Raw genomic sequence first — 20,359 nt, 5'->3', positions numbered from 1 at the left:
TACGTGCTGTTCACCATGCCAACGATTTGGCCGCTAAAGCAAACGAAGGGAAGGGCGAAAAAACATTCGAAGAAATGGTACCTGAGTGGGCACGAGACTACAAGGATCTCTTCGAAAAGGAAAGCTTTGACGAGCTGCCCGCTCCAAAACCCTGGGATCATGCAATCGAACTGGTGCCGAACGCTAGCGCCAATCTAGATTGCAAGACCTACCCCCTCGGCCATTACGAACAGCAGGAACTCGATAAGTTCCTAGATGAAAACTTATCGAGCGGTAGGATCCGTCCCTCGAAGTCCCCCATGGCTTCTCCTTTCTTCTTTGTCAAGAAGAAGGATGGAAAACTTCGACCAGTCCAAGACTATCGAAAGCTCAACGAAATGACCATCAAAAATCGATACCCATTGCCCTTGATTTCGGAGCTAATGGACAAACTCCGAGGGGCCAGATACTACACAAAACTCGATGTGCGGTGGGGATATAATAACGTCCGCATCAAAGAGGGGGATGAATGGAAGGCCGCATTCCGTACCAATCGGGGACTGTTTGAACCGACGGTCATGTTCTTCGGGCTCACAAATTCCCCTGCCACTTTCCAGTGGATGATGAACGATATCTTTAAAAGCCTCATCTCCACCGGGAAGGTAACAATTTATCTCGACGACATCTTGATCATGTCCAAAACAAGGGAGGAACATCGAAAACTGGTACGGGAGGTACTATCCCTGATGAGGAAACACAAACTATTCCTCAAAGCGGAGAAATGTGAATTCGAAGTATTAGAAACAGAATACCTTGGAGTCATCATCAGCGAAGGGAGCATCCGCATGGACCCGGTAAAAGTAGCAGGGGTCACTGAATGGCCCGAACCCAAAAAGAAGAAGGAATTACAATCATTCCTCGGGTTTACAAACTTTTACCGACGATTCATCCGCGATTACAGCAAGATCGTCCGTCCGATGACACAATTAACGGGTAATGCTCCCTGGAGGTGGGGACTTTCCCAACAAGCCGCCTTTGATGACCTCAAATGACGACTGGCGGAGGACGTCATATTAGCCATTCCAACTCAAGAAGGAAAATTCAGGGTAGAAGCCGACTCGAGTGAGGGAGCAATAGGAGCCGTCCTCTCTCAGGAACAGGAAGGGAAATGGCGACCCGTAGCCTTCCTCTCCAAGGCCTTGACCACTATGGAGCGCAACTATGAAATTTACGACAAGGAGTTGCTCGCCATCATGCTCGCCTTGGAAGAATGGCGACACTACCTCATAGGGGCCGAGGAAATATTCGAAATCTGGACAGATCACCAAAATCTGCGATATTTCCGACAACCCCAGAAGCTCAACCGACGACAAGCCTGCTGGGTGACAGAACTCAGCCAATATCAATACACCCTGCATCACAAAGCGGGAACGGCGAACAAGAAGGCTGATTTACTGAGTAGACGATCAGATCATGATCAGGGGGGAGGTGATAACGAGGGCGTGACACTACTGAGGCCGGAACACTTCCGAGCCATGATAATGCCAACAGAGGAGGAATTACACGAACGGATCAAAAGCGCCATGCGAGACAATCACAAGTGGGACCAACGAGTGGCCCCCTCCCTTAACCACGAGCGGGGAATGACAAAAAAGGACGGCCTAATCTATTACGACGGGCGCATCTATATCCCTCGCGACTGACAGCTCCGCGGCGAGATCATCGCCACCTGTCACGATCATGTAACGGCAGAACACCCAGGCGTCGCCAAAACAAAAGAACTCGTTTTACGAGAATATTGGTGGCCGAAAATGGGTAATGACATAACGGCATATGTAAAGGCCTGCGAAACTTGCCAACGAGGAAAGACCTCCACACAAGCCTGAGCGGCACCTCTACACCCAAACGAGATACCTTCCGCACCATGGACACACATCTCCGTCGACATGATCACCGGGTTACCCGAATGTAACGGGTATGACGCCATTCTCGTCATTGTTGACCGATTCTCGAAAGCAATCATACCGATTGCGTGTTCCACTGAACTAAACTCCGAAGGATGGGCCAAGATCCTACGGGACGAAGTATACGCCAAACATGGGATGCCCCAAGTTATTATCTCAGACAGGGGTCCCCAATTTGTTTCAAAATTCGTTACCGACCTGTACCGCATCCTGAACATCAGACAAAACGCATCTACGGCCTATCATCCTCAAACTGACGGGCAAACAGAGCGCGTTAACCAGGAAATTGAAAAGTATTTACGACTTTTCATCAATTACCGACAAGACGATTGGACCGAATGGCTTGCATTGGCAGCATTCCAACATAATAACCGTGTACATTCCGCAACGGGGAAAACCCCATTCTTCATAAACCACGGTCGACACCCTTACGTCACCCAGACAAATCGACTCCGGACGACTACCCCTGCATCGTCCGATTTCGCGGCTGATATGGAAAAAATCCACAACGAAACAAAGGCAGCACTGGAAAAGGCGGCAGCAACAATGAAAAAGAACTACGACAAACACCGGCGCCCAGGTCACAAATACCAACCTAACGACAAAGTATGGTTGGATACGACAAACCTTCACCTACCGCGCCCAAAGAAGAAGCTTGACGACAAACGAACGGGCCCCTTCCCCGTTATAAAAGCCGTTGGGTCAAGCGCGTACAAATTGCGCCTGCCACAGACCTGGAAAATCCATGATGTCTTCAACGAAACACTGTTACACCCCTATATCGCGCCAGCATTTCCAAATCAGGAACAACCACCTCCCCCGCCTCCGGATTTGATTGATGACGAAGAACACTACGAAATCGATCAAGTTCTAAACCACAAACTACGAAAAGTAAAAGCAAAAGGAGGCGGACAAACCACAATGGTGGATTACCTGGTCAGCTGGAAGGGCTATGGCCCGGAATCTAACCAGTGGGTGAACGAAAAATACATGAATGCGGACACAGCCATACACGATTATGAACTGTCCCTTAATTAAGCCATCGGGACGATGGTCTTAACGAGGGGGTAATGTTACGATTTTTACTTCTTTCTTTCTTTTTCAACCCCTATTCATGCTTAGTCACGGCGCTAAGGCAAGCACTTAGGACCGTGGGGACAAAGCTTGGCCAAATCCGCCATTGTTCTTCGACGTGGAGACAGCGCTCGACTACACAAGAAGCCTTTTATGTATGATAGCGACGCCCTAGGACAATGGGCACAAAGGACACGACAACACATAATAAGTAGCCGTATATATTTAGGAACGACCTAGTAGTATTTAAGTAGCACGGCTCCTGCTGGTAACCCCCAGCTTCGAGCTAAAGTTTATTCATACCATTCTACCTCGAGTCTACTTCTGACCTTGAGTCACACCACTCGGAAGCACACATAAGTGAACTCAGGTGATTCCTCGAAGTGCGAAGGAACATCTGTTTATCACGTGTATCTGACCATGTGACGCCTGGGCTTAACAGATAATGAAGACTTAGTGTTATGATTTTTCCTATTTTCTTTTCTTTTCTCTTGATTTATTCAGGATTGACCTCTATTTCCACTTAGTCAGAGTGCCTAGACCTGAGCACTTAGGATTGTGGGAGTGCTTAGTCAGCAGCACCACCCAAGTCCTACTGCACTGTTGAGAGCCTCACAGCAGCACAATGACAGATGCATCTCTTTTGTCATTGCACAGCAGTAACAGCAGGAACAGCAGGAACAGCTCAACAGCAGACAATATTCTTTTGTAGGTATCTTAGCAACACTGGACAAAGTGCTACACAGCAACAAAATGGACAATTAGGTAGTTATATTCTTAGAATGATAACAATTTAGTATTTAAGTAGCATAGCTCTCACTGTAGTAACCCCAGCTTTGAGCTAAAGTTTATTCTTCACCATCTTATCTTGAGCAACTTGCAAATGCCTTGACAACACAACTCTAATGTGGACTCTATCATTTTACCCAAAGTGTGAGGTAGCAATAGTTTATCATATGTTATTAGTCACATGGAATTTGGGCTTAACACTTAGTTGGCAGAGAGAACAATAGGATGATTGTGCTAGAGGAAGATGGTGAAGGTGAGACAGAAGGAGGAGAGGCAGAAGGTCCATTCATTGGTGCTATAGTTGCAGAGAGGCACCAGAGCATCACCTTGCAGTAGGGGGGTACATGGGAGCATAGGTGGGAGAAGGCAAAGGTGGATTCAGGCTGTAGCACATGACTGTTTAGGGCAGGATAGATATAGTTTTCCTGCTCATAGCTAGATTAGACTATCAATGCAACTACTCATCTCTCAGACCCTATGAGGGGTTCCAATTAGCACAAAGCTTAGTTTCCATAGCTTGAGGTCACACAAAGTGTAGGGTTCAAGACAGGTAATACCTAGTACATGTTTTGTAGCTACATTTATATACAAATGGATGTTACTAGAAGGTTGAACAAGTTCATGAAGTCATGAGTTATAATGAGTTTATTAGGCTGAGTAAGAAAAAGTACAGAAAGGGATGAAAAGGAAAAGAAAGGACTTCAAGCGACTGGAGACTTCCAGACATTTCCGGGAATTATACCAATGCAGAAATCCATAACAAAGGCCCATTGTACCCATGCTAGAATTCGGGTGCTCTATCTTCCAATAATGCTCAGCTGAGACAAATCACTTCTGCCAACTTATGTTCCGACGGTGACATTTACATGCCGCCAGGCCCGTCAAAAGGGAGTTCAACCTGGGGCAGCAGACATTCGGTCTCGGGCGCGGTGTGTGGCGGCCCCTTCCCCAAAACATTTTTCCCAGTATCCCACAGATGCGGGGACTTCTCTTTATCACCTCTTTTTTCATGAATCCCCGCTGTAACCGCTTTGAGCTTGTCATTTGTCATTCCATCTTTCATTTCGGCTATGCCGATCCCTAAGTTATCGTTGATCATCTGGCATGACTAGCTCATACAGTCAGGGTGAGTGACTGTCAATGTTTCGACAAATAAAACGGCGCCCTAATTCACCGACGTTGGTCTTCCCTGTGTGGATCTCCGAAAGAAACGAAACAGCTAAATCTGTGATACATTCTGATTTCCAACTGGGGTTTACCCCCTATTCAGTAGTATCGGAATAGCAGTATAATGAAATCATCAACCCGGTAAGGCAGGGGGAAATAAACTCTGCACTGAATTCACTGGTGAATAGGCATTTTTCGCAAAGAACACCAACACATAAATAGCTTGAACGACGCATATCCAGAGACGTCGAATGTGGCAACGACAAGGGACATGACTCTCGCATTTTGCCAATCTCCGACTACAAGCGAACATACGGTCCAAGGACTGGCACAGAGATCAATTATTAACACCTGCAAAGGAACTGGAACTAATTGAATCACTGCAGTTATTGTTCACCTGGTGGATGCGCAAAAGAAGATATATTGAAGACAAAAAGACACCTACAGGCACCTACATTTCGGCACCGAGATGGTATAGGGCCTAGGGGACAGACATGAACCCTATTTTTAATTGGTACGGAGACAGGGACTAAATTGATACGCGTCTTCCGCCACCCGCCACCTACTGCGCTCGCTGAATAAAGGGATTGAAATAAGACCAGAGGTAACGGGATATACATCTGTACCGGTAATATGAGCCCGATTCGGACGATACCTTGATATCCACATGAAGACTAGTCTATAACCAAAAAAACGGCCCAAGAACGGCTACAGAGACAATGCGCTTACAATTATTCATGTCACCGCTAGAGCCACAGTAAATGATCTTGTGGTGAGTTGTCAAAAAGAATACCCATACAGTCGAAACTTTTTCAAAAGATTGTGTTTTCCGAGACTGCAGTCATCATACGCCAAAAAAAACGGCTTTTTTTGAACAGTGGTGACAGCATAAGGATGGTTGGCGCTTTCTGTCTGGTAACTTAGAGGAATATAGGTAACTATAACCCGATTTAGTTGAACACATATGAAATTTCGGCGTTTTGAATTCTGACTCATCCTCGCTTTAGGGACGGTGATACGGAATCTTCGATACTTTAATGGACGGTAACTTGAAAATCTTGGCTCTTCCAACGTATTTCCAGTGGTTTCATGGTCCCTTCGTAAAATCAACGACCCGTGGTCATGCCACAAGAAATGAATTTGGCTCGTGTTCACATTTAATTGATTTTTCTTTCTTCTGACTCTCAAAAAATTGCCGCGACGAAAGCCTTCGCTGCCACAATCACGACCATATTCCGTGGTACATCATTCCCTCCACTTCTACTCCCAACAGATGCGTCGTATTTCCTCGCTTGCATATTGTCTTTTACCTCGCTGTCTAATTTTTCGTTCTTCCTTGGCTCTCTTTTGGCCGTTCTAAGCATGACGGAAATTGGCGTCGAATTCGATATTAAGTTTCTGTTTTGGGTCTTGTAAAGTAAGGGGAAAAACTCATGTCATTGACGACAGAGGGGGGAAAACAAGTACTAGATGCGATACTATAAATACTATATCAAAATTGTCGTTCTGAAGCTATTCGTAAGTAACAGATCAGGGAATAAAAGAAACAAACGCACCATGATGGTTAGAAAGCCGCGTAAACACTGCCGAATCACGGCAGAGACCCTGTATGGACATCAACACCGACGTTGGAACTCCCCATGCATGACGTCTTGAGAGGCGGAGAATATGACAGCGGTTTCTATTACAATCCGCACTCAAGAAATAGTCGAGCAACCAATGTTTGGAGTCGTCTGTGGTAGTCTTAGGGCGCATATAAGAGTGTACTTGATGGCGAAAAGGTACGTGGCGCTTCTGTTCATTATCTTCAGTTTCTTAGTGTATTTTATGGCGTATATTGCCCTCGTTTAACTCAAGAATGGGTTTCTAGCAGTAGAATCATAGTCATCACCGTCACCGGAGTCATGATATCCACCATGGACCACTGGTAGCGTGCAGCAGCTCGGCTAGAGCAATGACATACAAGCATACTGGATAAGACTGAGAAAATCATCGCTGACATTCCGCGCCCTCTATATGGACTGTTATCGATTATCCTTGAAGCACACATCATAGCGACAAAATCCGTTGCACATAAAACCATTGAGGTTTCTCCACGCGACGCCGCCCATCCTTCGAGTTCACAATCTCTTCTTTATGGAATTCCAATCCTTCAGGGCTTGCTCCACCCTGGCACCTTAAAGGATCGTGTACAGTGTTCAGAGCAGAAGTGTGGCAGCTCCTCGATGCACTTTTTTCATGATTCCGAGATTCTTTGTCGGGCGGTAGGAACGTCAAGCATGTCTCTCGTTAATGCGACTCAGATTGCCAGAACGATCGTACGGTAACGGGACCATCAACACGCGCTCACTCTGCATAGCCGTCGTCGCTTTCTTCCTTCATTACCTCCACTATGGCGTTGCACGACCTCGCAGCCACATATCACCCGACCTTCCATTCTGATTCATGGTTTTTCCTCCTTTTGTGTTTGCCCTGGCGCTCAAACGTATGGTGATGCGGGAGCAACTCGAAGCCTAATTCACTGATGAATTGAGCAATGTGGGACGAATGTATATCCAGCTAGTCTCTCCTAGACAGCCGATAATGTATCTCTTTGACAGGATGAGGACAACATTTGTTCTGCTCTCTCTTTGTATTGATACGAACCTACAGAATAAATATTCGAAAGAGAGCGGTCGTAAGTGTTAGGGTGTTTACGTCAAACTCGATTCACACCGGTTAGTTTCTTTATCTGTATCAGGTGCTGCGATTGAGCCGGATATTTCTTGCAGACTTCGTGAGAACAGAGCCCGATTCCAGAAAACCGCAATTAAAGGATGCTGTTCGATGTACATCCAATGGATGCTTCTCTACCTGTTGAATATCGTCTAATTATCTCTATGGGATGAATATCATTCATTCAAATCAGCAATAAATTCTTATTACGAACGCAGCCGTCTTTCCTGACGTTCAAATCGGAATCATGTCAAGACTCAACAAAGCTTCTGACTCTGAGTCCGAATCGTATATCTTTTATGTAAGTAACCTCATGGACCTAGTAAACTATATCATCTATGTGACCTGAATCTCGTCCAATGCTGAACTGGACAATTTCTATATTCTCCCGAAAACTTGTCCGCTAAGAATATGAATCCTGACTGCAAAGAACTTCTTTGGCGTTGTGCCCTCATTCTATAGCTGAATTATTTCAATTTATGGAAAGGACACAAGGAAACATACAGTAGTCGGTTTATCCTTATATCTTACACTGTGTTCCATTTCTGAAATGATGCGGCTACGTCTTCTCCACGAACTTTGAGCTTCCTTTGAAGAGAGTAGACTGCCATAAGTCCCTTCAGAACGTTTAATATAACTGAACCTAGATGTCCCACAAGAGGTATAGACAGTATATGGAATAGTCAACGCCATCGACTTATATGTCAAGCAGGAAATACAGTGACTATCAAAGTTAAGGGTTAGGCTTCATTACCTTGAGTACTTCGCACGGACTCGAAGTCGTTCCCTTTATCCAATGACCGTTCCTACGTTCCAGGAGTTAGAAGAATTTCACAAGCGCAAAGCAGCACGAACCGTATCACCACCAGTCTCTCTCGATACACAAACCATGACATGGCTCGGCTTGGTGTCCACCTCAATCATCGTCAGTCGGGGCACAAGAGATAAGACAAAAGTACTATACAGAATCCGTAGATATGTTTGGAATAGGTGCCGCCGCTGTGTGTGTTCATTGGGCCAGAGAAAGCGGGATCTCGTTGAACTCATCGGAAGGGTAGCTATTCGGGGTACCATTTCGGATATCGTTGCGAGCGTTGAGGAGTCCAAACAGCGAGGCGCCGTATACTGAGGGATGACGTTCATGTAGGGATTAAGGATAGTATCGAAAGGGACTACACCTCGGAAGGGCAGCTAGGAGAATATTATGATTAGATGAAATACCACGTGTCGAAAAACGGGTGGGCTCACAGTAGAATGGGTGGTCGATCATAGTCCTGTCCCAAATGGACAGCTGGTCGTTTAAATAATTGAGGCGAATAGCAGACACTAGTATGGGCATGACTCACTGTGATAATTGTCAGCAGTGCTGCCATGCTGCATTATCAAGATGCAAGCGAAGCCTGGACATATAAGAAGTGTATTCACCTCGTAAATATTCCTACGATGGCAGGAGCTTAGAAGGGTTGAATTCAAGAAAAGAACGGCCCAGTCTTACCGGTGTTGACACAATACATCATCTTTGGAGAATACTTTTAAGATGGATATAAGGAACACGAATGAAAAACGGACCAGACGAGTAATCATGGTATTTGTCCTGAAAGCAATTAGCCCAGCCTCAAGATATTTTTCAAATGAACAGTACTTTTTGAATCTCGTTCGGCTCTTGAAAAGAAAGAGCATCATTACTCCAGCGAGGAGACAATCCTTGACGGCACCCGGTGCATTTTATGTTAATAGTACGGCTGACAGAGTAATGGTAAACGCAGCGACAATGCGTTGGAGAAAAGATCCCACCTTTATCTTCACTTGCTCTGTGTACACGGTAATTCTTCGGCTACAAATGATCTAAAGGTCAAAACAATGTTCTGCATTAGATATAGTACTTACCCTGCATCAACAGCATCTAAAGGGCATTGTCGATAAAACGGAATAAATTCTGAGAATGAGCAACTCACACATGTTGACAACTACGAGACACGACGCTGATGAGTGCTATCAGAAGAACCGATGTGATTTTGACGTACTGAACTCTGCCATTGATATTGCCGCCTTGAATCTGTTAGGCCTCTCACAAGCAATGTACGAAGATAAGGACGCACCAAAGGGAAGATTAGAAGATAGCTTCCGTTGCTCACTGTACTCCGTTTATGAGACCGTGTCATGGAAGGAGAAATAGATCCCACGTTTCCAAATTCTGTAGACGTAGAACCTAGATCACCATAAGTATTAGAGTTTCGTGTCAGAATCAAATTAGGTCCAAAAGGGAGACTAACGATTGCACTACAAAGGCTACGCATCCCTGGGCGCCAGCATTAGAAGGAGAATTCTACATGAAACATTGAAAAGGAGTCTTACACTAGCTGTAACAAGACCCTGCAACTCGTTTCTCAGTACAAAACGTAGCGTATGGAGAGCCCTAACGCACGAGGAAACTCCTGCAGTAGAATGTAAGAGACTTTCGAACCAATGTCATGCCTACGCACCATGGTATAGAAAGTAGCACATCTACATCTCCCCAATGCGTTACTGTGTATGTGTATACTGAGCGGCCATTTAGCCCTTACGCAGCAAGATATGAACGTGATACGCACGCGAGTGGTTGAGGCACACCTGATGAAACAGATTACCGGAAAACACAGTCGCCACCTGGAAAGTCGAAGATCAGCGAGACATTTCTGAATCCAGAAAACAAATATTACTATTGCTTTGATATACCACGGATCTCTTTGATATCCATTGGCGTATTTCCAGAACTGTACCCAGAGCACTGTAAAAATCGGCCAGAGTGTTGGCTACTTAATGAGAAAAGACGAAGGGCGGGCTCGCCGCCAAAGAGTCTAACCAAAGAAAATTGACATATGAGATAGTGCACTCAAATGGGTTTCTGAACGTACAAAGAAGCAATAGTCACCGCTATTTCAAACGCGCCGACACTGTATATCACGATCACAAGCATCGGGTCAGGTTGAGCAAAAAGAAAGAACTCGTGTATTGTCGAGCTGCAGAGTACCATCAAGCGCCATGGTGAAAAAAGAGTGAAGAGCGAGTGATCGGTATATAACATGTTACCGTAGGCGGAACCAAGAAACTCTGGCATTTACAGGGACATGGTAGTTTAATATCTGTTTGTTTTGCTATAATATCATGGGCTGATATGGTGGGATCCTGGTGTCAAATTTTCTAAAGTGATAGGAATTTCCTATCTAGTTGTCGTCAAGTAGGGTCAAAGGATACGTTTGCTAAACATCCGTACCCTTGTGGTGGTTGCGCAGCATTAATTGACAGCATTAATTAACATGACGGGATACGTTTCATTTATTGAGGGAGGCTACAATAGGAAAGAGAACAACAGGGACAATACGTACACGGCGCCATCATTTCAGGATTGCTCGACTGGAGGATACAAGAGAATACAAAATCCGGAACCTCCGATCCTAGTACAAAAATGAATACATTCCTTTGTCAGCCCTGCACAGCCAAGATTATTCCACCTTATGCAACTGAAAGGCCTATACCAGACTTGGCTCGAGATGGTGGTTCACTATGTGGTGACAGCTTGCAGGGTCACTTTTCGTCCGTATTCGGCAGCGAATAAGCCTCGTGGATATCATTATCAATGTCTGCTCCCGCGGCCACTCTCTCTGACGAGAACAAGAAAAGGTTTCTTCTTGTAATTTACCATTCGCTGAATATCTTACAGATATTCTCCATTTGTTGCCAATTTATGGCTTATCTTCAGAAAGTAGAGCATTATTGTACGTGATGTATATCAGGATCAAATTAGGGCTCTGTTCTAAACGGGGCTTGGTATCTCTGAAATTAGCGGCACGTGAATCGTAAGAATGGGCTAGGCCGCCGGCAGGGCGGGTATACCCAATTTCGCCGAGTTCTCCGTATCTTTCGCTAACCTTCCGCTTTCTGTTTGTCTCGAGATAATCAAGGCAGCGAATCACCATAACTTTCTCAAGCTGCCCCTTCTCATTTGTCGATAATGGGATATACACTAGCAGAAGGTTATCCCCCCTTCTCATCCCTAATATTTGCCTCCACCACCCTTGTTTCTCTGGCCACATCATTAATAGTCCGCCCAAGTCCATATCGGTGGATCTTCTGGGTAATAATCGTCGTCGGGAACACCTATCTCGCCTTCACAACTACACACCACCCCGTCGCTGACTATTTTCTCGGATCCGTCTACGGTGGATCCATTCTACTGGGATCCGACTACATCCTCCTCACCGAACCTCAGAAGGAGCTACGGCTGAAAGGTCACAAGGACGCAGTGGATTCTGCTCCTCTCCCCGAGAAATTCCGATGGGGGATCAGACTGTGGTCTAGCCTTCGTGGGGTCGGCTGGACACACGCGCCAAATCGGCTCTGTGCGCCGGCGTCACCTGAGCGTACGCGATTGGTATTCATTCGATGGCGCTTATTGGTTGTGGGCATGAATGTATTCCTGCTTGACGCGATGTCCATTTATAACCGCGACAATCCTGCGTTTCTGAGCGATGGGATATCGATGGCTGATAGGCCTTGGCTCCTGCGCTACGTGGATCTCTTAGCCTGGGTATGGACATCACAGGCCCAGATGCGGATACTGCATGGAGTATTGAGCATTATATCTGTGCTTTTGGGACTGTCGATACCTCGAGACTAGGTTGACCCGTTTGGGTCTTCGTTCGACGCGTATACACTGAGACGGTTCTGGGGGTGAGAGATTCAGATGTTGCTTCGCTTTTCAGTGTAACTGATGTGTTTCAGACGCACCTGGCACCAGTTCGTAAATCGGGTGAGATCTCTAGTCAACGAAATGGAGGAAACGTGCTCACCGGAGATTATTAGTTCGCTTCGTCTCATGGGAAATATCTTGCGCGACAGGTTTTCCATTATCCTCCCGGCACAGTGGCATCGTCCCTGATACAGCTTTATACCTCCTTCGCCATGTCGATCTTCCTCCATATGGTCGCGGATTTTACGATGTTCAAACGCTGGAACGTTGGCGGAAGCTTGTTCTTCTTCGCTATTCAGCCGTTCGCTATCATGTTTGAGACAGTTGTCATGATGCTTGCTCGGAAGCTTGGTCATAGCGGAGAACCAAGGATATGGGCGCGTCTGGTAGGATACATATGGGTATTGACATGGTTTGTGTTGACATTTCCTGGGTGGTTCGATCCGATGGCTCGAGTTCGGTTCATGGAGATCGGACTGAATATGCCATTTAGTATTATTCTGGGGTCATGGAAGGGCGAGTGGTGGCAAGGAGACGTGTAGAAGTCTTCACTGCGTCGGATGTTATATAACCTCATCGGATCAATAGCACACTGTTCGTACGCAAGACCCACTCGAGGACGGAGACTGACAAGACGAGTTTGTGCTACTGACTTTCAAGCGAGCTGCTTCCTCCCGTCGACTCGTGGGGAATCACTTGCCTGCGTTTATTCTCGGGATTGAACTTATTAATAATGGTGCTCCGCCTACAAGTAAGCGACACGTTGGATGCTCGATCTCCTCTCAAGCGCAATAAAATGGAAATGTACCTTAGTTCCATTGTCTCATAGGGAGAAATTTTTTCCTACCGTTCTAATGGCGATCTTTTCATGACCGAGAAAAGCTCTGCTAAAATAAAAACTTTTACGGATTCATTTCTGACGAGCTAAAATACACTACCCCCTTCACTCTGCGAGACGGTGTGAGCGGTTGTCATGTAGCTGTAGCTGTAGCTGTAACCCTTTTGCGTATCAACACGGAAGAAGAGCAAATTTCAATAGCTCTCAGATTTGGGCGATGGGCTTCGTCTGATTTGGACTGACGAGATGATATCTCTAGATAGACAGAATGAGAGGAAGCAGACGGTTAAAATAGTCCATTTATTTGCTCATTGGACTACAAGATATTTCAACTGATGGGCCCCTCTGAAGTTGACGTGGCTGCCTTTCAAATCCGGTAGCACACCTGGGACCATCAATCGATGTATGGCACCCATTGCTGAAAATATGTGGTCGAACTGGACAATCAACTCTCCCTTCAAGGCTTCCGGACTATCATCAGTTTCTGCGTTAGCAGTAGGTTCGTCTCCGGAAGAGGTAAAGGCCACTTACGGGAACTGGACAGAAACCCGCGAAGTCCGACCCATTTTCGAGAAGAGTCTCCGACAATCCTTCTTCTGCAAGATTTGATACTGCTCCTGGTTCAACGTAAAGACAAGCGAACGGCTGGCACCTAAGCTGAGGGCGGTGATCAGACTAGGATGTATGGTATGATCCCTCGCAAGCAGTTCCATCTCGACTCCCGTCTTCGCAGATTTAATCTGGAACATCTTCACAAACTGGTCTGCCCCCGCTTCCGTAGCGAAGGCAAGATACATGATCTAGTAGCTTGATATTAAATCGCGCGGTAGAGAACTACAGATGCTCGACTTGCCTCTCTTTTCGGCACGAGCGATGCCGAGACTAAAGTGGGCGAGAGTTCGTCAAACCGGTTCGTCCACGCCTGGCAGGTCTCTGCAGTCGTAGGGGATGTTATGCACCGAAGCTCGACACTTCGCTTCAACGGTCCCACAGCATCGTTTTCTTCTGTCCTATACCAGTCTGGGAAGAAACTGTGTTTGTCGTCGTGAATGTAATCGAATAGAGATTTTTCGAACTTCCAGTTTTCATGAAGGACATTTCGGATCTACATGACATCATCTTCAGTGGGGGAAAGTAATAACCGAAAACGGACACACATTGAATGCCGTAGACGTATCCAGGAAACTGATCTCGAGCTGAGCTTTGGCTTCGTCGTAATCGAAGGATTCCATTCTGTCACGAACGGGTTTCTTCAGATCCTGCACATCGAACTCCCGTGGGACATGGTCTATTGTGAGAATACGAGAAGCATGGTAGCGCCCGAGGGAGGCGACAACAGAGCTTGGTATTCTCCCCTCGGCGTAAGCGACTTTTAATGACAAGGGACTACCCCCGTTTGCTTTTAAGCATCGACTAGCACAGTTCTGGTCGTAAAAATAGACAGAAATCCGTGTTTTCTGGGGCCGTATCTTTTCAATCTGCGTACCAGCCTTGATGGTGTCGAGTATGGTCGAAACGTTGTATCCCACAGGAAGATTTTCTACATGAAGGACGCGCTCGGCGTAGTGAAGAGCCTCTGTAGAGATACCACGGAATATTCGTGCACATGAACGACGAAGGACAAAATAAAGGCCGGTCCGCATCAGCATGGCATGGGTATGTGGGCGAGAAAGCAAAATGTTTTCTCACGCCACAATCGCGACCAAATTAGTACGTGATCCGCGACCTCCCTCCTTTGCTTTGAACATTTGAATTGCGTTTGAACCCTCGCAACAGAGGAATTTTTCTCACTTGCATATTGTCTCTTACTGAATTTTTGTAGGTCACTGTGACATGACACCTTGATTGTCACTGCGAGGTAACCTTATACTGCCACCATCATTCAAAAAACGCCGATTTTATTCGGCGTCTCATGACTACCACCTCGGAAAATCTAGTAACCTAAAAATTTCTCCATTCAATGGGCACTGCTAATATACTTCTGATTGAGATTCTTCCAAGTGACCATTTATCAACCCTTTTCCGATGACCTGAACAACCGTAAGCCCGCTTCCTCTAACCTTTCATAGGAAGTATCATCCTTTCTTTGAAATCGCGGACTACCCACTAGTCTTTATGCGGATACGAAACCGTGATCCCAGTTGCAGTCGTACTACCGGTGACGACATACACCCGGTACCTTATTGAAACCCGACTTATCTACTCAATTCTCTTTATCCAGCATCGTAAAACACTATTATTGCGGCTGGCCTAAGATTTTCCCATCTTAGTTCATTTCCTTCATCCTAGGACATCGACACGTCCGATACTCATGACCGTCACATCCCGATGCCGAAATGTAGGTGCCAGTAGGCGTTCCCGTCTTCCATCTATCTTCTTTCTCACCTCCCTCGAACCCCGAAAATCGCCGGGTCACCATGACTGACTCAGACGTAATCAATTCCAGTTCCTATGTGTCACTTTCTTTCTATGATCTCCCTGATGTCCACTGGAACCGTGGGTTCTGATGCCAGATTGTTGATTTTGCGGACGATGGATTGATCTTGGCAAGGGGTCATCTGAGTCCGGTCACAATATAGGTAATGATACACATTCTGTTATTTCAATACCGGCTTTCTTATTCAAGTATCTTTATTCAGTACCGTACAAAAGTGGTACGGCTGGCCGAAGATCTTTGTTCTCTTAGTCTCCAGCCGTCATTCGCTACCAATAAATAGATCTATTCAATAAGTATATCCGTCTCCTTCGCCATTCAGGTGCTGACCTATAGGTTCCAGTGGGCGTTTTCCCAACCCGTCTTCTTTTCACACATCCTTCTAACTCCAGAGTCAATCTCTTCCACTTCCTATGCCGTTTTTTTTTCTAAAATGCTATCCCTCAGGGACCTCGGGCCGTGGGTTCTGATGAACTTGTCTGTTGTCGGAGATTCGCAAATCGCGAGAGCTACGACCCTTGTCATTCACGGTTGCTAACCGCATCGGTCGCAAGAGACGTCCCTCCGTCTTTGCAATTCCACGATGTGATAATGCACAAGGTATTTATAAGTCTCAATTCTACAATATAATACCCATTCACCGGTGAATCCAGAGTAGAGCGAAGTCACCCTTCGCTTACCGGCGTTTTAATTTCATTATGCACCACCTGCTCCAATTCTGAATAGGCCCTTTACATCCCCCTAATTCCCGGTTAGAAATCGGCCTAGGATCTGGATGATGGCTCACAGATTGAGACCCTTTCATTCCATTCGGAGATCTGGACAGAGTTTCACGGAGTATGAATTTTAAAGTGGCCATTACGGCCTGTCTTTTATTGTTGGTACTGACGTGTCCCTTCGCGCTGACAAGGCTATTGACCCTGACTGCGAGAGTGAGGTTGCGCGTCTATTCCGTGAAAAATTTCCACAGATTGTGACAACCATGGTCAGCGCCTGCACAGCGCCACCTGTTTCCTCCATGGACATGTACCAATCAGCCTTACTCTCTTGTTCCTCGGCCTCAGTAAATCTAACTCAGCGTTTACACGCGATGTAGCAGATCGTTCTTATGCGGGTTATGATCCGAGCCGTTGTGGTACGTACCGCCGTTTATTTTGTGTTACCTAGACTAGGGAGATGCTTACCTTGTCAAGGTGCTAGCTTGTAATCGGAACTCGGACCGCCCGTTAACCAAAATGCACACTGCTCACAGCCTTCAGCGTCATTCAGAAAATCTTTTGATCACCAGGTACAGGTACAATGAAGTGATGAAGCCTGATTCGGCTTAGGTCATCCTCGACGTCCGTCCTAGGTGTAAGCGGGAACAGTTGTCGGAAGGAATAAGCAAATGCGCTCGAAGGTGATCCTGATCATGACACTTGTGGCGCATTCAAATTGTGTCGGGGAATGATATTTGCCTAGCTTTGGGGCAGAAAGACAAATTCTTTATGAGTTTGACGCCACACAATTTTCTCGCGACGTGTTCGGCAAACCAATATGCTGCACACACTGGATCAGGAAGTGAAAAATCGAATTCTGATCCTCCACTTACTATGAAACTCGGGGTCCGCCTTGCTGCACAGAGCTCTCTACGACGCACAGCCAGTTGGAGTCGAAGGAATTCAATCACCGGGCGCCTTCATACCGGGATATTTAGACATTGTGAGTACCAAGAAATGAAAAACAGCCGAAATGAAAGACGAGATGAAGAAAATGCGCACTGTCAGCGATGATTGAGAGCACGACATCCGGCATTGTGCTTGGAATCAGAGAAAGAAGAGGCGCCACATCATATCAGTAGGATGCGGGGAAATGTTATGGGGAAGGGGAAGTCACGCATCGATTCCAAACCTGAGGGTGGCTCCAAGTTCAGCGATGGACCACTGATTTGAAACTGTATCCAACTACCCCCTGCGGCATGGGAAGTCGGTAAAAGCGACGGATGGAGCCTAGGGCATTCAGGAATATAGCACGTTCGTTCTTTTTTCAAAGATAGATATCACTGGATGGCTCGCGAACAGATGATCATACGTGATACATCACAGTGCAACGAGGAGCGGGAAATTGAAATTTGAGATCATAAGACTCAGTATGGATTCAATTGATACGCCGGTTCTTTTTTATCAGGTCGTTATCTGGTTTGCGCTACAGAGAGTATTCGGAATTCTTTTCAAGTGTATACGTGTGTAGTCTGACCAGAGCATCAGTCACCACAGAGATGGAAGTGGGAATGAGTGGCTCGACCGGAGCGCTATCGCTCATGGAACAGGGTCCTTTGTAACACGAAGTCGTACGATAGTTCATGAAGAGATACCTGTGACCAGAAATATGCGACCAGGGACCGAGTGGAGCGGACGACGAGGAGTTGACACGAGACAATGATGACATGTTCAGCCGACTTTTCTCGTATAAGGAATTATAATCCCCAGCTTTGGTACATCGGTGTCCGTACTTGCGGGTATAACTTCTCAGGTGACCGAATGGATACAATATGAGGGCTTCGCCAGAGGAAAACCTATTGCAGTGTCGCGAAGTTCGCTTACAACGGAAGCTTTTACAATAGTACCGTAGATTGAACAATGTGAATTTGGGGGAGGGGGGGGGGGGTTGGTTGTCAATAAAGACATACATTATTCTAGGTATTTTGGGAACCGCGACTTTTTCAAATGTTGAATGCATTCTGGATGTAAGTAGAAGGGAAGGAAATTCCGGCTACTCCCGAGGACCCTATGTAGCTGCTTGCCAAACAGGTACAACTTCAGCCTTTCGGTCGACGACCTGCGATGGACGCTTGCTTTCTGTCCGTCCATCGACCATAATCAAGCGCTCTGCGGTGCGTATTGAAAATTTTCTCTCGATATAGATAGGGTGCACATTGGTTTCACCAACTGGCAGCCTTTCAAGACTTCAAGGATTGTTGAAGGCAACGAGCGACCGTTCATTTTTATCCATCAGACGCGCACATTAATCGTTCATCTGAGATTCCCATACCTCGAGACAGTATAGTTTCTTCAGAGAAAACCAAACACCACACCGACATCCTCCAGCAAACTGGAACCGTGACAAGAGAAAGTCCTACTGAAGGATACAGGCGTTGGCGCTTTTGGGCACAAAACTTGGTTGCCTAGTTAAGATGTGCACGGAGTGACGAAATTCACGAAACCCCATTCCCCCACTCTATCTTTCTGAGCTCGCGTGCTTTGATTTGATTGTTTTTCAGACCGCTGGTAAAACGTTTATCCTTCCCCTTTCTTCCAACCAGTCCACGACGGCTTCGAAATGCATGCGTACAAGTGCTGCGCAACATTTACAAATCCGAGTTACCTCCAAATATCGACTCTTCAGCTGACGAGATCCAGGGGATGTGACTGATCGTCCAAGGGAAATTTCACATACCCCAGTCCCCCACTCGTCCCGCAGAAATGCCTCAGACACCTTGGCTGGACCTTATCTCTCTTGCGTGAGTGCAGGGTCTCCGTTCACGCTTAGTTCGCAGAGACGCAACCTAGCCCTAAGATCAGTGACTGGGCCCGAGCGTGAGTGGTCATTTCACTATACCTAAACCCCATTTTATAGACACTCTTCCGCGCCGGTGATGATAAGGAAAGTATCATCCCTAAAACGAGGGATCGAATCCGACATACCTAGCTTTCACCAGATCCGACAACGAACGCTTGATACAAAGGCTCCTTCAGAACATATAATGTTTGCGCCGGCTGATTAATAAAGAAACTAATTGCAGGAGCAAATCCGACTCAGACTAGCTAGCTCTGGAGTTTTAGGATGGAAAGTATTAATCTTGCGCGTAGCTTTTTTCTACTGGGGACTATACACTTTTTACTTCCGTACGCAGAACCTTGAGCTAGCAAGAACAGCTGTATACGTATAGTGCAATGGAAATCACACAAGATCGGCACAATTCTGATGGAGTTAAGCGGGATGTGGCTGTGCATGAACTTTTTCCTTTTGTCCCTTATCCTGACTCCGAATTTTTCGATTGGGCTTCTAGTACAACTAAACGACGGTTCTCATCAATTTTTGTTGTACAGCTCTTCTGCCTAGGCCTAAAGTGCGGGGGCCCTCGACTGACAGCCATTGATTGACGGCGCTGCGAAGCAGCTTGTAACTTTCAACTTCAAGCTAAATACTACTTCCATCAGTTGCTTATTTCGGGCACCCTCATTACAAAAGGTCTTATGTTTCTCCATGAATAAGTCGTATTTTTGGAAAGCGCAAATGTTCCTTACCCTGTCTTCTTACTAACCCTGCAGAGTCTTCACGATCCAGGTTCACGTTCAGCTGCCGATCTAAAAAAAAAATAACCTAGGAGAGCACCATATTCATGCAGCCCTTGACAGGGACATATATCAAAAACGCATTCCTTGTCCGCGACCGTCTGCAGTATTCTGGGATCTCTCGGTGTTTAGCGAAGTACTGGTGTATAGAACCCGCGTAACTTACTAGATAAGTGGAACTGCGTTGGGATTTTACGTGATGTTCAGTCATAATCCATTATTGGGGCAGGCCAAAGATGATAACAACACAACCGTCTAGTCCCTCTGCCGGATTGTTGGCGATGGTAGGCGTATATTTCTCCCACCGCATACGGCATTATTTTTCCGATAATCCCA

At 46.2% G+C, this 20,359-nt stretch overlaps 4 protein-coding genes across 4 annotated transcripts; 1 reads left to right on the top strand and 3 right to left on the bottom strand.

The window, feature by feature from the left end:
- Positions 1 to 8,936: 8,936 nt before the first annotated feature.
- BT62DRAFT_998327 (uncharacterized protein) lies at positions 8,937 to 10,797 on the bottom strand (the record flags this gene model as incomplete). Its single annotated transcript, XM_043190717.1, has 18 exons — positions 8,937 to 8,979; positions 9,035 to 9,088; positions 9,258 to 9,282; positions 9,483 to 9,522; positions 9,576 to 9,591; positions 9,644 to 9,655; positions 9,713 to 9,737; positions 9,788 to 9,822; positions 9,872 to 9,897; positions 9,962 to 9,987; positions 10,044 to 10,061; positions 10,114 to 10,123; positions 10,172 to 10,229; positions 10,280 to 10,334; positions 10,388 to 10,455; positions 10,485 to 10,525; positions 10,583 to 10,687; positions 10,790 to 10,797. Coding segments are annotated over 18 exons (663 nt in total), but the record flags the coding sequence as incomplete, so codon positions are not given.
- An 882-nt stretch (positions 10,798 to 11,679) lies between these two features.
- Positions 11,680 to 13,212, top strand: BT62DRAFT_1081637 (uncharacterized protein; the record flags this gene model as incomplete). The annotated part of the gene is made up of 6 exons (XM_043179686.1): positions 11,680 to 12,294; positions 12,346 to 12,398; positions 12,450 to 12,477; positions 12,531 to 12,955; positions 13,006 to 13,015; positions 13,078 to 13,212. The coding sequence occupies 6 exons, from the start codon at positions 11,680 to 11,682 to the stop codon at positions 13,210 to 13,212; spliced, it is 1,266 nt and encodes a 421-aa protein (XP_043032866.1).
- Positions 13,213 to 13,358: 146 nt separating this feature from the next.
- On the bottom strand, positions 13,359 to 14,976 carry BT62DRAFT_1081636 (uncharacterized protein). The gene is made up of 4 exons (XM_043179685.1): positions 14,413 to 14,976; positions 14,109 to 14,360; positions 13,787 to 14,055; positions 13,359 to 13,726 (listed from the first exon to the last, which is right to left on the bottom strand). The coding sequence occupies exons 1-4, from the start codon at positions 14,902 to 14,904 to the stop codon at positions 13,564 to 13,566; spliced, it is 1,176 nt and encodes a 391-aa protein (XP_043032865.1). The 5' UTR covers positions 14,905 to 14,976; the 3' UTR covers positions 13,359 to 13,563.
- A 2,897-nt stretch (positions 14,977 to 17,873) lies between these two features.
- BT62DRAFT_1014040 (uncharacterized protein) lies at positions 17,874 to 18,407 on the bottom strand (the record flags this gene model as incomplete). The annotated part of the gene is made up of 2 exons (XM_043178150.1): positions 17,874 to 18,243; positions 18,295 to 18,407. The coding sequence occupies 2 exons, from the start codon at positions 18,405 to 18,407 to the stop codon at positions 17,874 to 17,876; spliced, it is 483 nt and encodes a 160-aa protein (XP_043032864.1).
- Positions 18,408 to 20,359: the final 1,952 nt, after the last annotated feature.

The sequence above is a fragment of the Guyanagaster necrorhizus genome (assembly GCF_019112545.1).
Source record: "Guyanagaster necrorhizus MCA 3950 unplaced genomic scaffold BT62scaffold_76, whole genome shotgun sequence".
Lineage (NCBI taxonomy): Eukaryota > Fungi > Basidiomycota > Agaricomycetes > Agaricales > Physalacriaceae > Guyanagaster > Guyanagaster necrorhizus.
This window is presented reverse-complemented; position numbering and strand designations above follow the sequence as displayed.

Bases quoted from the DNA above. Each gene is read 5' to 3' on its own strand.
- BT62DRAFT_1081636 (XM_043179685.1), bottom strand. From the start codon at position 14,904: ATGCTGATGCGGACCGGCCTTTATTTTGTCCTTCGTCGTTCATGTGCA. The intron at 14,361-14,412 runs GTGTGTCCGTTT...GATGTCATGTAG, and splicing joins ATACGTCTACGGCATTCAAT to ATCCGAAATGTCCTTCATGA. The intron at 13,727-13,786 runs GTAAGTGGCCTT...AACTGATGATAG, and splicing joins CGGGTTTCTGTCCAGTTCCC to TCCGGAAGCCTTGAAGGGAG.